Source organism: Phoenix dactylifera, chromosome 11, assembly GCF_009389715.1.
Source record: "Phoenix dactylifera cultivar Barhee BC4 chromosome 11, palm_55x_up_171113_PBpolish2nd_filt_p, whole genome shotgun sequence".
Lineage (NCBI taxonomy): Eukaryota > Viridiplantae > Streptophyta > Magnoliopsida > Arecales > Arecaceae > Phoenix > Phoenix dactylifera.
The window spans coordinates 20,990,850-21,005,880 of NC_052402.1; the positions used below are offsets into that span (position 1 = coordinate 20,990,850).

Sequence of the window (15,031 nt, forward strand, 5' to 3'; positions counted from 1 at the left end):
CAGCAGCGGATTCCGGACTCGCGATCGTCCTAGCATCTCGTTCTTCAGCCAAACCAGCGCATCAACCGAATCCCAGCGTCCCGAGCTCGCGATCCAGCCGTCCGTGGCGATTCTCCCGCGTCCAATTCCCTGCAGTCGTCCGTTTCCGCACCTCAAACTTCTTCCGCGATCCCAGCATCCGCAATCCATTTCCGTTCGCGTCTCAGCTTCATCTCAGCCATCCAAGCGTCTTCATCCGGGGGGCATCAGAATCCTATCCGTCGGTCTCCACCGCGTACGAGAAGGGGATCAAAGGCCAGCTTGATATCTTCCGCTCGGCTGGGGGAGAGCCGAATATCCCTCATTCGGTGAAAATAGAGGAGTCCCCATTCAAAGAAAAAAAACAGAGAGAGGAAACAGGGGAGGCCCTATTTCCAAAAAGAAAAGAGAAAAAAAAAAAGAAAGAAAATGAAAGGGGGATTAACGTGTGAAATGGAAGGCTAAAGTCCTAGGGAGGGTGATGGAGGAACCTTTGATGTATTGCTCTTTGAAGTAAACTCTAAACTTTTGCTTTCAATGATTTATATTTATTGACATGTTCTTGATCCATGCGTAGTTATTTCGTAGATAGATCTTTAATGGATTATGATTATTGATATATGAATTGCTTTAGTATTTGATTCATCGTAGACGTAGAAAGCACGATGAATGCTTAGAAATTGAGTTCATATGTTCATGAAACATATACCATGATTCGATCTATCCTACATTTCATCTTTAATCAAGAACCATAGAGTTTATTCCTTGGATGCAATATCATCAAGGGGGATTCCAGATCCCTACCATTTTTTTATTTCATTGAATTGTGTTTATTATTCTCTGCATTTAGTTTCTGAAAATCAAAACATCATTTTAATCCACAAATTTATTTAATTAATTAATCTGAAAATTACGCTAATAATCTATAAATTTCGTTCCCTGAGGATTCGACCTCGGACTCCCGAGATTTTACTACTTGTGCGATTCTCCTGCACTTGGGAGAACAATTTTATTTCTGCATCAGAGGTTCTGAGGTCGGACGTTCCAAGGTCGGACGCCGACTTCGGCTGTCCAAGGTCGGCGGTTGTGCGACTCCTTAGGGGTAATTATGTCGCTGGGGGAAAACCATATTCCCCCAACAAGTACTATCTCCAATGAAAATTTGTAGGAACCAGTGAAAACCTCTAAATCCTATGAGTGAGGAAAATAAAATCAAATACTTATATGTTGAAGTCTTTGCCCACGAATCTGATGGCTCCTACAAAGTTTGGCATAGTTCAGTAGATCTAGTACCTATTTTAGTTGCACCCTGTGCTACATCGAAGATAGTCTCTATTTAACTTAAATTCTGGACACAAGTAGCCAAAGAAGCCTTAAGCAAAAAATATTAACTATTCTATTTCCTACAAAAAGGTGATGAACTTATTTATCAACTATTCCAAACATCAAAACCTTTAGATGCAATTGGCTTGGAACGATAAACATGATCAGCGCTTCCATCAGCCTCATTACACCGACAAGAAAATGACTTGTGGAATCATGAAGGCCTGTTGCTTGAGCATATACACCATTTCTCCATGTTAGAAGCTGATCCCTTACTGGTGTGTTTTGCTCCATTCGCTACTGAAGGAGCTGCTGTTGTTTGGTGGCAGACAAATAATTTGTTACAGAACTTGCTTTGTAGCCATCTACATAATTTCCCTGTTAAATAAATTTAGCAATATGCTAAGTATTATACTAAAGTAATACACTAGCAGGTGTCAGCTAGAGTTACAGTGCACAAATACTTTGATCCATACATATCCATATCAGCATATATTCACCTGATTTTTCCAGTCCAATATTGGTTGACTATAGAGAACAGCTCCCATATTATTGTTCAAAGTCATTCTTATGGTTTAAAGCCCTTTCTGAATAAACATTTTATTACTTTATCGGATCGTTGCTAGGCACCAAGTCCCCAATATTAATTTTTCTGGATCTTATATAAGTACCCAAGATCTATCAAGTGAATAATTGATGTGTGACTAAACACACATCTGCGCGGATCCTCATATGCTCCCCATATTTAAGCCCTGACGTCCTCATCAGACTAAGGGTTCAAATCCTTTCAAATTTAATCATAAGCATCATGATCGGCCCATAGTCAGCCCTAATGGATCTGTGCTGCAGTGTCCCTTAGTCCACATAAGTTATAGGACAGATCCACTCTGATACCATTTGTAACAATTTAGGACCTTACCTAAAAATGGCTAGCCGGAATGTATTATTTGGGTTCCTTGATCCTATATAAGTATCCAAAATTTACTCAGCGAATAATCAATATGGGACTAAACATACGCTTGTACGGGTCCTCACATAAAGAGAATAATTTTAAGAGAGAGTCACCAAGATGGCTATGGAAAAAACACTGCCAGCCAAGAGGAAAAATTTGCATGTGCTACTTTAGGGGAACATTTCATTTAAAACAAACCACTCAAGTGTGCAAGTGAACTAAACACCAGGGTCACAACCTTTAGTGATTGAAGGAAAAGAGAAAAAAAATATATACAAGCATATGACCTGGGGGTGCTTTTTGCCTTTCACCTATGTATGATATTCAAAAACACAAACATTTCTAGCATCAAATTTCAGTAAATCATGTTAGATCAGTTTAAATAGTTGCTCTAGCCCATCCGAAAGGGCATATGAATATTGAAATAAATGCCACATGACAAGAAAAGATCAAGATGTATGCTCAACTGTGATAGGTATTCCTTAAAATGGTACTACTCGTGTCTCGGCGACAAGGTTGTTCAAAGCACTTACAATGTAGGAGGTTTCTTATCCATCATAGCTGGCGAGACACATCCAATTAAAACCTGTATTGAAAAGATACGAAATGTTTGAACATTTTCACATTGATTACATGATTTATGATGAAATACTAACAATTGAAGATGAAATTAAATAAATCACTAGTTCAATGCAAGACAATTTGACCTTGTGAGCAAGGGGATGAAGAAATGATCCAATCACTGAATCTTTCTTGCGGTAACCCATCCAACTATAACAACAAGAAGACGAAAACTCTGTCAGAAACGGGGATGATATTATGATAATTCTGCTGGCATTGATTTGCAGAGTGAGGTAGTCTGACCCAATCACTTGATCTTGAGATGACCAACCCAACGAAAGCAGGAAGATACGACTCATTCATTATCATCCTACACAGCATGAATAGGTCATTAGAAATCCAAGTGGACATCAAAAGTGTGCAGGGGTTTTGAACCCCATCTCCATGGGGATTTGAGCATGACATTAGTGTCCCACGATGTATAACAAGTTCATGATAGAAATGATGATTCTGAAAAAAATCCTTCTGTATCTTCCATGTCATATATTTTTTTTTTCTCTTCTTAAAAATGACTACTTTGTTGTAGCTGTTTGACCGTTTAAAACCATTGAATAAGTATCATGAAATTTGAAAAGCTCAGCATAAGCATTTATATATGAGTGTCGCATAATGCATGTCTGTGTTGGATTCACTAGTTGTCATTTGTCACTGCATGCACTCAGTCTCTCTCTTCCCCTTCCCAACCAGCATATACATGTACATGCAAAAAAAAAGACAAGAGAGAGAGAGACAGAAGAAAAAGAAGAGCAAACCTCCAAACTTCAAATGGAAATAGCAGCACAATATAATAATGTACCGAATGACAACCATGACAACCAACAAAAAATGACATCTAGGGTGTTTCTACTTTGTAGTTCACAACTAGCAAGGGCAAGATCTTAGAATCATAGCTAATATTATAACAGGACATATTTCTTGTCAGATCTCTTTCTGCAAGCAGTTGTCAACATGATGTCAACCATTTGGATAATCTTCTGAGCAGGGAAGTAGCATCAACAATATCTACAAGATAGAAAGGAACTTGAAGAAACAAGACAAGTAAATGACTAAATGGACAATTGAGACGAAGATGAAGAAGGAATTTTCAAGCAGTTTTAAGAGTTTGGAGCATTCCAAATTATCCAAGGGGATTTGAACATAAGATATTAGTGTGACACCTGAAGTTCCAAGTACACAAATGACAAAGATCAGGAGGGACAAGCCAAGTGGAAGTTCCAGATTTTGAATATAGCTCCCTTCTGTTTTCCTCGAATTTGGATATATGATTTTGATTTCCTTTAATCTTATATATGGTGCCCTTCACGCTCAGCGGAGTTCATGGTTGTTTTTCACATATTGCTAAGAACTAGCATTGTATATATATTGGGAACATATTGTACACCGGCCTAGAAATTTTGCCTACTCCGTCATGATTTTTCAGTAATAATAGCTGAGCTGCAACCAAATCTACATGTTGGGCCTCACAGCCCACCCTTGAAATCGGGTAGGCTTGGACACTAAATACAGGCTTGTAGGAAGGGCTAAGGCTAACAAACATGCCCAATTTGACAGTAGTGGTGGACTTTCGAGGGCTTCGAAAGACATGTGGGGGGCTTGGAGGGGGGTGGAGGGATAGTGAGGAGGGTGGGGGCGAGCGAAGGGTGAATCGGGAGGGGCAGTGAGATTGTCTGGTCTGCTTGACCAGCCCATCTCTAAAACAGCCCCAAGCCCACACACACACATGAAAAAAAAAACAAACAAAAGAAATTTTTTGGGGTACGTGCCTTGCACGTGTCTAGCTGGAAGAGGACCCCTGATGGGAGTCTTCTTCCTCGATGACTCCTAGTGGGAGTTGGAGTTCTTTAAAGGGACTGGAAATTAGAAAATCGTAGCCTCCACCTATATTTAAGAGCCTCCACACCACAGCTTAGCTCCAACGCCTATGATCTACCCTCATCACCGAATGCCACCTTCGTCCCTCTCTTACTATTGTCCCCTATTATTGTGCTTGCTAGAAATTAAGGCTCTTGTTGGAGCCAAGATAGGCCCCCACCTCTCTTCTCTTTACTATGTCATTCTTCCTTGGACCTTAAATCACCACTGCCAACTTCGATTTTTTGCCAAAAAACAACCAAGAAGAAAGCCATTATTCCATCCCCTCTTTTTGGCCATCTTCTCTTCCTCTTTTCGGCAATGTCTGCCAGCGACGCTCGTTGCCGAAGCCCTCGATTGGTCCTCCACGTTGGCTTGTGGCTATCATTGGAGACCAAGCCAGCTTGGACCTAAAAATGACCGAACAAAGGGCCTCTTGCTTAGTCCTATTTTTGGTTGATTTCCACACCTCTTTTCCATCGGTCACTATCGCCAGCCATGCATTGCTGCTTCTGCCATACCTTTGGCCAAGGTCCATCAGCGCCACTGCCCAATCACCAGCCCTTCTCCTCCACCATTCTTCCCCTGTAAAGGAAAAAAAAAAGAAAGAAGAACAAAAGTTCCCTATGTAATCACCCTCTTTCTCTCTCCTATTCTTGACCCATGGGCCCCACCAGTGTCCTTGCAACATTAGTTGAATCATAGTAAAGGATCCCCCATCCACCAGTGTCGTGGCCCCTTAATTGAGTTCCTTAACCTCTTTATGACTCCCCAAGACGAAGCCATGACCACCAATGGATGGCCAACAACCATAAAAAAAAAGAAAATCTCCTTGTCACCTATTTTTCCAGCCCTTTTTTCTTTTGATTTGTTGCCAATCGGTCTCTACTGCCAGCTATCCAATACCTCTAGTCGTCAACCATGCCCCCTGGCATGGTCTCCAACGATCGTCACCGCCCCTTTCTTTTTTCTAGGAGAGACGAAGCCTTCTCTTTCTCTCTCTACTTTCTTTCTGTTTTTCCTGTTTCTCTCTAAGCAAACCCAAAGATTCTAGTACAGAGTTTTGCCTCTTCTTGCTATGGACTCGAGTTGACCCCCACAAAGAGGCCCTAAACTGTCCTGGTGCCTAGGCAATTTGTCGGACTGATCATCTTGGCTCTTGTTGAGTATTATAGAAATCCACTATTGATGAACCCTATCAAATAATTTTGGCTTGGATTAAGCTCGTTCTTTATGATTCATCGATTGAATCGCTTAGACCCACCTAGAGCTGCCAAACATCACCTGACCAACCTTCACCCTTTTTCTTGTCATGTTAATACTATTAAAGTTATCAAAATAGGAATTAATTGTATGTTTAATATCTTTAAAAAGATCTAGCTGATTTGCCTAATGAATTTTGAAGGTTCAAAGTGGAAAAGGTAAGTATATCTTAGACTCCTTATTAGTTTTCAAATTATTATATATTTTCTATGCATATGGTTTGTCATTGATGATATCATTTTTTTAAGAGAAAATATCGACATATATATTACAAAAATGATACTTTGTTATGAAAAATGGTTTATTTTTAGTGAATATAGTTTGTTTTGTGAAACACGAATTTTGTCATACCATTTAGTGTTTTCTACTTAGTTATGTGTATGGGTTAAGAAAAAGGTATAAATGCTTTTAAGAGCCCTCAATTCTCAAATAGCTATAACACCCTATAGAATTAGGGGTCAATTGATACCCTAGAGCTAGCACCATATGAAATACAACTCTGCTAACACGTATAAAGTTGGCATATGAAATACGATACTTTGTCAATTACGAAATATGGCCCTATCACGAGTATAAAGTGATCTTAGCACAAATATCTATGAACAATGCTTTAAACTGTGATACGACTAAATGGAAAAGAATGGTTTATGATTTTGTTTGTAATATAAACTTGAAACTATGTTTATGAAATATGAATAATTTGTACTTTTGCATAATTTGTTTTATAACTTGCTTTATCATGTACTATAAAATACTTTATTTTGAAGTAATTATTACTTTCTTTAATGATGTATTGTTTAAATAAAAGCTTATACTCCGGTAAGGAAATGCAAGTTTTACTTATTAAGCACTGTAGCTCATATTTCTTCTTTCCAACTTTTTCAAATGAGTGACGTTACTAGGAATAAGAGTTGATATAGACTTGGAAGGTTCATGCTAGCAAGTTCGGAGGTTTTAGTAGTAGGATTTTAATTTATTAATTGCTTATGAACTTGTAGTTGGTGACTTATGGTATTTAAATTTGAATTTAGATGCTCTGAACTGGTATTTATTTAATTACTTAAAGAATGATGGAATTGGACCTTTTTATTATAATTTATTTATGATGGATTTGTATGCAGATTATGATCGTTGGCTTCATATTATCGTGGGCGGTACCTTATAGTAGCATAGCCATGTTATATTCCGAATTTGGGGCATGATAGGTTATTTAATAGTTTGGCCCATTCACCAAGTATCAAGCTTACAGGGTGAATCATTTTATTTCCCCATCGGTTCGGTTTAGTATGCCCCAAATCCTACAGTTTTGGGTAGTACCACAATTCAGGGCCCAGAGAACTTCTAATAGCCGGGCCCATAGAACTTTTGATGTGCACTAAAGTGCACCAAATCGTTCTTCCATTTCAATATATTATACAGTTGAATCTTGAGATCTCTAATTCGTCATGGTTCTCTTCATAGGAAATAATATGATTGGCCTTATCTTCGTTGCCCACCTCCAATGACTTATGGTTGTCCATCAAGCCCGGTCTCTTTCCATGGACTGCACCAGAAGGTTAGGATTTTTGGGCTCAATAAGTGAGGGCCTACTCCTGACCATACTCGGAAGCACAAAAGACCGTTAATAAGTCTTTCATCCCTCCACCTGCATTCTTATCAGTTTCTTCCCAACCGAAATCCCAGGCCAGCCCAAGTCTCAAGCAAAATTAAATAACTGATTAAATAAATAAGAAACAAATGAACTCAAAGTTAAAACTAAGAAAAAAAGAATCCAAATTTAGCCCACGCTCTCTGTCCAACCATCAGGCCAAACAAACCCGGCCATTTCTGTCCATTGGAAACAGGCAAAAATCAAAAACTAAATAACCATAAAGCACTTTTTTCTTCAAAAATCCCAGATTTCTTCTGTAATTGTTTTTTTTAAAAAAATCATAATCCTCAATCTTTATTCTTATGGTTTCAGCTTGAGAGTGGATTGATTCACTCTTGGGTTGATACACAGAAGCACAATATCCATCATGGGGATAATAAGCTGCACAAAGAGGAGAGGAAAGAAGATGATGAGTTGTGTCTGTTGTAACGAGTCGCCGGAGGAGAACAAAAAGCAAACAAAGAAGAGGAAGACAAAGTGGCCATGGAGGATGAGGAAGGAAAGGAAGAAGAAAGGGAATGGACTTAAGTCCCTTGTTAGCAACATGTCCTTCAGATCCAGTATGCACTTTCTTCCCTGCTCTTATCTTATCAAGACAATAATTATCATGGTCGAAATGATAATTCATTTTTTCTGTTTCAATATATAAGCTAAAAATTTGTTGACATTGATATTGAAATTGAGTTTTTTTTGATAGTTTGAAGGATAATTTTTTAAATTTGCATCATTTATTAGGTTTATTTCATGTTGCAGTTCTTAATAGAATTTTTAAGAAGTTATGTGCTGCCATCTCAATTTTTCTTCCACATTCAATGTCATATTTTGGTGATACATTAGGATAGAGTTAGCTTGGACTAATTCAGATGTGTCGATAAAAATGGTTCATCAAGTATGAGTTTATAATTGCTTTGTATTGATGATTGAATATCATACCGAAATATGCCATATTTTTTCCCTCACAGACAAAAATAAAGAAAAAATCATATCATTACAAAATTCTCCTGTCAATGAAGGCAAAAGTTTTAAAATTTCCCGATAACTTAATCTTATTCAATAGCTTTTAACTAAATATTTTATAGATGAATGAGTGCTATATTTAGGCCTTTAAAGGCAATACCTTCTTATACAACCATTCTACCTAAGAGGGTATTCACCAATAGGTGAGTCAACTACTAAAGAATTTTTTTTCCATTATATATGAGCTACAGCTATATAGGGCATGGCAAACTAACAAGTAACAAATAGGCCAGCATATTAAATAAAAAAGTTTAGCAGGACACTAGCTTGACCCTGAACTAAACATTAGAAAGCCCTTGTTTAATAATTCTTCAAGGAAGATGAACAAAATCAAGAGAGCACCATATTTCCATTCTAATATTGCTTCATCCCACTTATAGTGTTTCAAAGTGGCTTTATCTATTGGTTATTTATTTATTTTCCTTTCTTTTCCCTTCATAAAAAAATAATTATTTCCTTCATTCCTTGTTTCAAATAAATGGTTGAATGAAAACTCTGTTGCAGCTTTAGGACCAATTTCTATAGTTCATTTTGTCGAACCAAACCAATTTTACTTCTAGTTCAGATCCACTTTTCCATTTCTGAGGAAACCAAAATTTTATGTTTGCAGATAGTGACAAGCATAGGTCTGCAGCTGAGGAAATTTTGCGGATTGGCAATGAAAATATTGCATCTCGGGTATTCAAATTTCATGAATTGGCAGCAGCTACCAAGAACTTCAGCACCTCGAACCTACTTGGTGAAGGTGGATTTGGAAGAGTGTATAAAGGACGCCTTGAAGGCACGAATGAAGTAACGCCATTTCTAGCAATCTTTCTTCTGCTATAGACTATAAAAGGAGCCTGATCTAATTCTCAGTTTAACTTCCTCAGGTTGTAGCAGTTAAAAAACTCGATAGGAATGGATTTCAGGGAAACAGAGAGTTCCTTGTTGAAGTACTAATGCTCAGTCTCCTACACCACCAGAATCTTGTCAGCTTGCTTGGATATTGTTCTGGTGGTGACCAAAAGATTCTAGTATATGAATACATGCCACAGGGTTCATTGGAGGATCATCTCTTAGGTATAATTCATGAGACTGTTGATTCCTTTCTTTATACAATGAGCCAAGGTTTCTCCAATTAACCTTTGGTTTTACTTAATTACCTACAGATCTATCACCAAATAAGAAGCCACTGGATTGGTATACAAGAATCAAAATCGCAGTTGGTGCAGCCAAAGGCCTTGAGTACTTGCATGATATAGCCAACCCGCCTGTGATTTACCGTGATTTAAAAGCATCGAATATACTTCTTGATGAAGATTACAACCCAAAGTTATCTGATTTTGGCCTAGCCAAGCTTGGTCCAGTAGGAGATAAGAGCCATGTTTCTACAAGAGTGATGGGGACTTATGGCTACTGTGCTCCAGAGTATGCATTAACAGGCCAGCTAACAAAAATGTCGGATGTATATAGTTTCGGAATTGTGTTTTTGGAGCTAATTACTGGAAGGAGAGCCATAGACTTTACAAAACCAACACATGAGCAACACCTTGTTCATTGGGTATGTCTACTAATCTGACTTTACCTTATGGGGCTTACAAAATATACATTACATACAGTTTGGTGGCATAAGAAGTTAAAATGTACTTTGTTTCAGTTCAATTGATTGCCCAATTAAAGCTTGTGTGGCTTAAGCACTTACAACCATGAGAGATAAGGTGTGACCTTTCTATGATAACTGCTCACAAGATATTTTATGACCAAGATGAAGAGATGTGAAGCCTGTTTGTATCAAGGCTAAACTGAGCACTGATTAATTTGCTAACCTAGCTCAACTTTGAGTTTGATGCTCACTGAGGCACTAGATTCTCAAAGAGCTTTGTAATGTTACATCTTCAAAGATCCACTCTCCTTTCCACCACTACTGTATTATACAACCGTAAGTTTAATCTACGAAGAAAACAAAGCTGGATAATATTATGTCTTAAAAACTAGAGTGAATTATGCATGAAACCATTCGGAGATTTTCTTTATAATTTGATGCATGCTTCCATGTTGTTTGCAACATCACAATGTGAATGTGCGTGTATATATACGTATGTGTGCATGTATCTGTATATGTACATAAGCTTGTATATGTTTGTATGTATATATGATAGGGTCCGATTCAAGTTACACTTTGTGTAACTCTTACAGAGATGTACATCCTGTGTGTTGGATGATGGAGTCCCATATCGATAATTTGAGTTATTGGAAATGATGTACTATCTCTAAACTATTTACAATCATCTGATTTAAAAATCTCCAACCTATGCATCAAGTGGTTAAAATTTGGACAATTTATTGACTTTTTGATCATAAGCTAAAAGCCTCCAAATCACATGACTTTTTATATGTAAGTAGTTTAGAAATAATAGAATATATCCAATAAATTGATCATCAATGTGGGATCCTCACAGTCCAATTCAAAAAAGGTATAACTCTATAAGATTTACACCAAGTGTAGCTCGAACACATCCTATATATTTATATGTAAGCATACAAGTATGTATGTATAAGTGCAAGTATATACGTATGCATGTATACATGAATGTTTTTGTGTGTATGTTAATGATTGTATTTCTTCTAATGGCTTAAATTAAACAGTTTAACTTCTCTACCGCGAGTCTAAACATGATATCATCTTTTGGTGCAATTGTGCAGGCAGAGCCACTCTTGAGAGATAAGAGGAAGTTTGTACAAATGGCTGACCCATTGCTTCAGGGGAAATTTCCCATAAAGGGTCTATACCAAGCTCTTGCAGTTGCTGCTCTGTGTCTTCATAAGGAAGCAAGTTCTCGTCCACTAATTGGTGATGTTGTAACTGCTCTCCAGTTTCTGATTAATCCAAATACTGCAGAAGACTGTGAAGAGTCGATCCCTAAGAAATCACCTCCTCCTGATTCAGAGATAGAAAGAAATATTGCTGGGAATGACAATGTACTTATATAACAAAGAAAATCTAAAAAGGATGAGAAAAGCTGTTCTCCAAGCAGAGTGTAGGAGCTCAAAATACATGGTCTTATAACTTCATCACATTAGAGCTACAATGCTTGAAACTAGAGTATGGATCTAGGAGCTTCAAAAGCAACTTTCAAACTAGTTGCTTTTTTGATCTTATAATGCAAAATTTAACACATCCAAGGTATACATGAAGTGCTTTAGATACATTGTTTTTCAATTAAACTTTGTTGGCTAGGCTTGTGGAATCTACTAATTCAAGTTTAGTTTTTCAAAAAAAGAAAAGAGCTTTAGTTCTTGTTAAAAATTCAATGAAGTCAATGATGCAAGTTCTAACATTAAGAATTTGCATGACAAATTTCGTTTTACTCTCCATAAAGATGCATTTATAAAGCTTATTCAAAAATAATTTGTTTATCATAAACAAATCAGGGACTTATACTTTCTTTCATGAGAAACAACTTTTGCGGTGAAGGGTTGAAGCTTGATAGAAGGGAAAAACAGGATCTATAATGTAAGTACTTATGCTTACTAATAATATAATGGTCCTGAAACAGGTTGAGTGGTGCACCACCCCCCCCCCCCCCATGGGAGAATCATTCCGTCTGGCAAATTTATTCTCCCAATTAGAGTATTAAGGAACAGAAGAAAAAAATATAAAAGTGGATCAAACTGCACAATGCCAATATCATGGCTTAATTATATAACTGTGGCATAGCATGTAGCCTTATCAATAACAGCAACAACTGCCAGCTACTGTGACAAAAACACTGGCTAATTTGTTGAAAAACCTAATGTTAAAAATAAATGTTGAGGATTACTAGCTAATCCTCAAGTTTTTTTCTTTTTGTTTTAAAAAACTTTTTGGGGTAAGAAATAAGATAGGAACACTAAGGGATGCAATTTATGACCTAAAGAATCCATCCAACCCGCAATTGATATACTTTAAGTAGGTTTGGATACAGCGTAAAAACGTTTAAGGCTATAAATGGGTCAACCTGCCTAAACCCATTTATTAAATGGGCCGGGTTCAGATTTGGACCTTTGGTCTATTTAACCCAGTTTGATTAGTTTAATAATTTGGGTCGGATCATAACCCGGCCATTTAAGATTTGTTTAAGCTATATAAGGCATGTTTGACCCTTTTAGACCCGTCCATCGCAATGTGCTTAACCTGTTTCATCTATTTAAACCCATTTAACTCATTAAAATGCCACCTAACACATTTAAACCATTTAATCTAATTTGACATGTGCAGTAAATGGGTTATGTGGGTTATTTCAGGTTAACTGTTTAATAAAATGATCAGGTTTGGACCTGAATTTTTGACCTATTTGATAGATATGCCTAATTCGGATTTACAAATTTTTGACCCCATCAGTATTGATCCACCTGACCCACCCAATTGCCACCCATAGGGAACAGCTCGATAGGGTTCAAACCCAGGACCTCACTCCAGCAGGAGAGGGATGGAAACCACTAATCAACCGGGAATTTTATAATGAGAAATGGCAGCAAAAGTCTTCTCAAAGAGAAGGAAAGCAAAAGCATGCAACCAAATAAAGTTCAGAATTGTTGCTAATGGAAGTTGCTACTCTTGTTGGATAACCAGCAAATTCCTTCAAGCTAGTGGATCGCCCAACCCAGTCCGACATACGCAGTTGCTTTGCTTGACAAGCAAGGTGGTGAATCCCTCAATAAGAAACAAAGTGCAAGGTTTAAAGATTAGGGAGACATTTTTTAAAAGGGCACTGCTAGCATAACTTCTTCACTATCATGACGTCAAACAAATGATGTTTTAATTAAATGCATGAGGGAATGGAGATATTGTTGAATACATGGTCACTAATTTGAATTCTAGAACATTTCCCTTTCGCAAAGTTTTGCCAAGTATTGTGGAATTTGGCTGATTTCTTTACGCAAATTGTGTTTAGTGCCTCCTTCACATTATCCATGCGAAAATTTTTTTGGGCAACTTCATTACCTTGGACAGGATCAGATTGTAACAACCATGCTAGTCGGTGTTAGAGAGAAAGTTGCTAAAGATTATCGAGACTCATGAAATAATTCTACTTATCGACACCACCTGCCAACTTCATATATCACAAAAAAAAAAAAGGTCCAGTAGAAAATTTTAAGTCAATTTAAGGCCCTGTGAAATTTGACACATTACATATTAACATATCCCATATAAAGACTGCAAATTAACTGCAGTCTAGATTAGGATTTGGCACATGCAACCCAAGAAATAAAGAGATGAAACCATCACACATTTGGTGGTTTTAATATCAGCTTCAATCTCTATCTGAATTTCTCTCTCTCTCTCTCTCTCCCCCCCTCCCTCCCTCCCCCCCTTTCTCAGTCACCGCTCACTCTCTCTCCTTATGGGCCCTCTACGTTCCTATAGCTACATTTCTCACAAAAGTTTTCTCCTACCAATAATCTTGATTTGGAGGAATATATGTATTCCTCAAAAGCCCTATATCTTCAAGTAGATATATTTTACCTCCATTGTTCCCCATCTATACTCCACTCTTGCACTTAGTCCTCAAAGGAAAATCCTAGACTGAGCTTATTCAGCCATTAAAGATGTCAAATACATGCCAATTCCATCCAATTAAACATTATCCATTTGTTTTTTCTAGATTGGGATCACCAAGCTAGCAACAAGGCTATGTTAAATCTACTGGCATGCTATTGGATTAGTCGGAAAAAGAGAATAGTGTAAAGAGGATAATAATAGTAGCATGAATCTAAAAACCTTTAAGAACTTTCGTTATTATTATATCATTGAAAAAGAAAATAAAGGGATAGGATGTAGCCCAAGGCTATGATCAAATTATTACGAACCCTAAAGGTAACTAAAGTCATACTTAGTAAACTATAAACAATAAAAAGTAAGATAAAATAAAATAATTAAAAATAAACTAAATTCATTAATATATCAAAAGATTTTTTCATCCATGTTATAATTCATTTGTTAATACTCATAAATAAATAATATTATAACTACCCATTTGGTGATAAAAGTTCAAATATGACCTTCACTTCTGACAGTTCTGTTAATTATTATCATACGGTAGAAACCATGCCTCCGACATAAGGGCTGGTATTCCCACCAGTCTGAAGGATACAGATATACATGGGGCAAAACTATTAGGCTTTTGCTGCAAAATCTATTAACTAGCGGACTTCTTTTTGTTTTTGCAAAATCCACTAAAGTTGTAGGAAGAACAGATTTAAATGTGTGCCGTAAACGTGCAACCGTGGTAGTCATAATCAATGCAGAAGACCAAAATAATTGGACGGTAACTTTTTGGCTTATTGATTTAGCTGGCAAGCTTGTACATCCA

The 15,031-nt window shown here is 37.2% G+C and overlaps 1 protein-coding gene across 1 annotated transcript in view; it reads left to right on the forward strand.

Annotated features, from left to right (window-relative positions):
• Nucleotides 1-11,696, forward strand: part of LOC103695863 (probable serine/threonine-protein kinase PBL23) — a 38,481-nt gene extending 26,785 nt beyond the window's left edge. The window contains exons 2-5 of the mRNA XM_039132141.1: nucleotides 9,307-9,488; nucleotides 9,569-9,758; nucleotides 9,848-10,239; nucleotides 11,382-11,696. Coding sequence (XP_038988069.1) covers nucleotides 9,307-9,488; nucleotides 9,569-9,758; nucleotides 9,848-10,239; nucleotides 11,382-11,669 — 1,052 coding nt within the window. The 3' untranslated portion in view covers nucleotides 11,670-11,696. The remainder of the gene's footprint in view (nucleotides 1-9,306; nucleotides 9,489-9,568; nucleotides 9,759-9,847; nucleotides 10,240-11,381) is intronic.
• The last annotated feature ends 3,335 nt before the right edge of the window (nucleotides 11,697-15,031 follow it).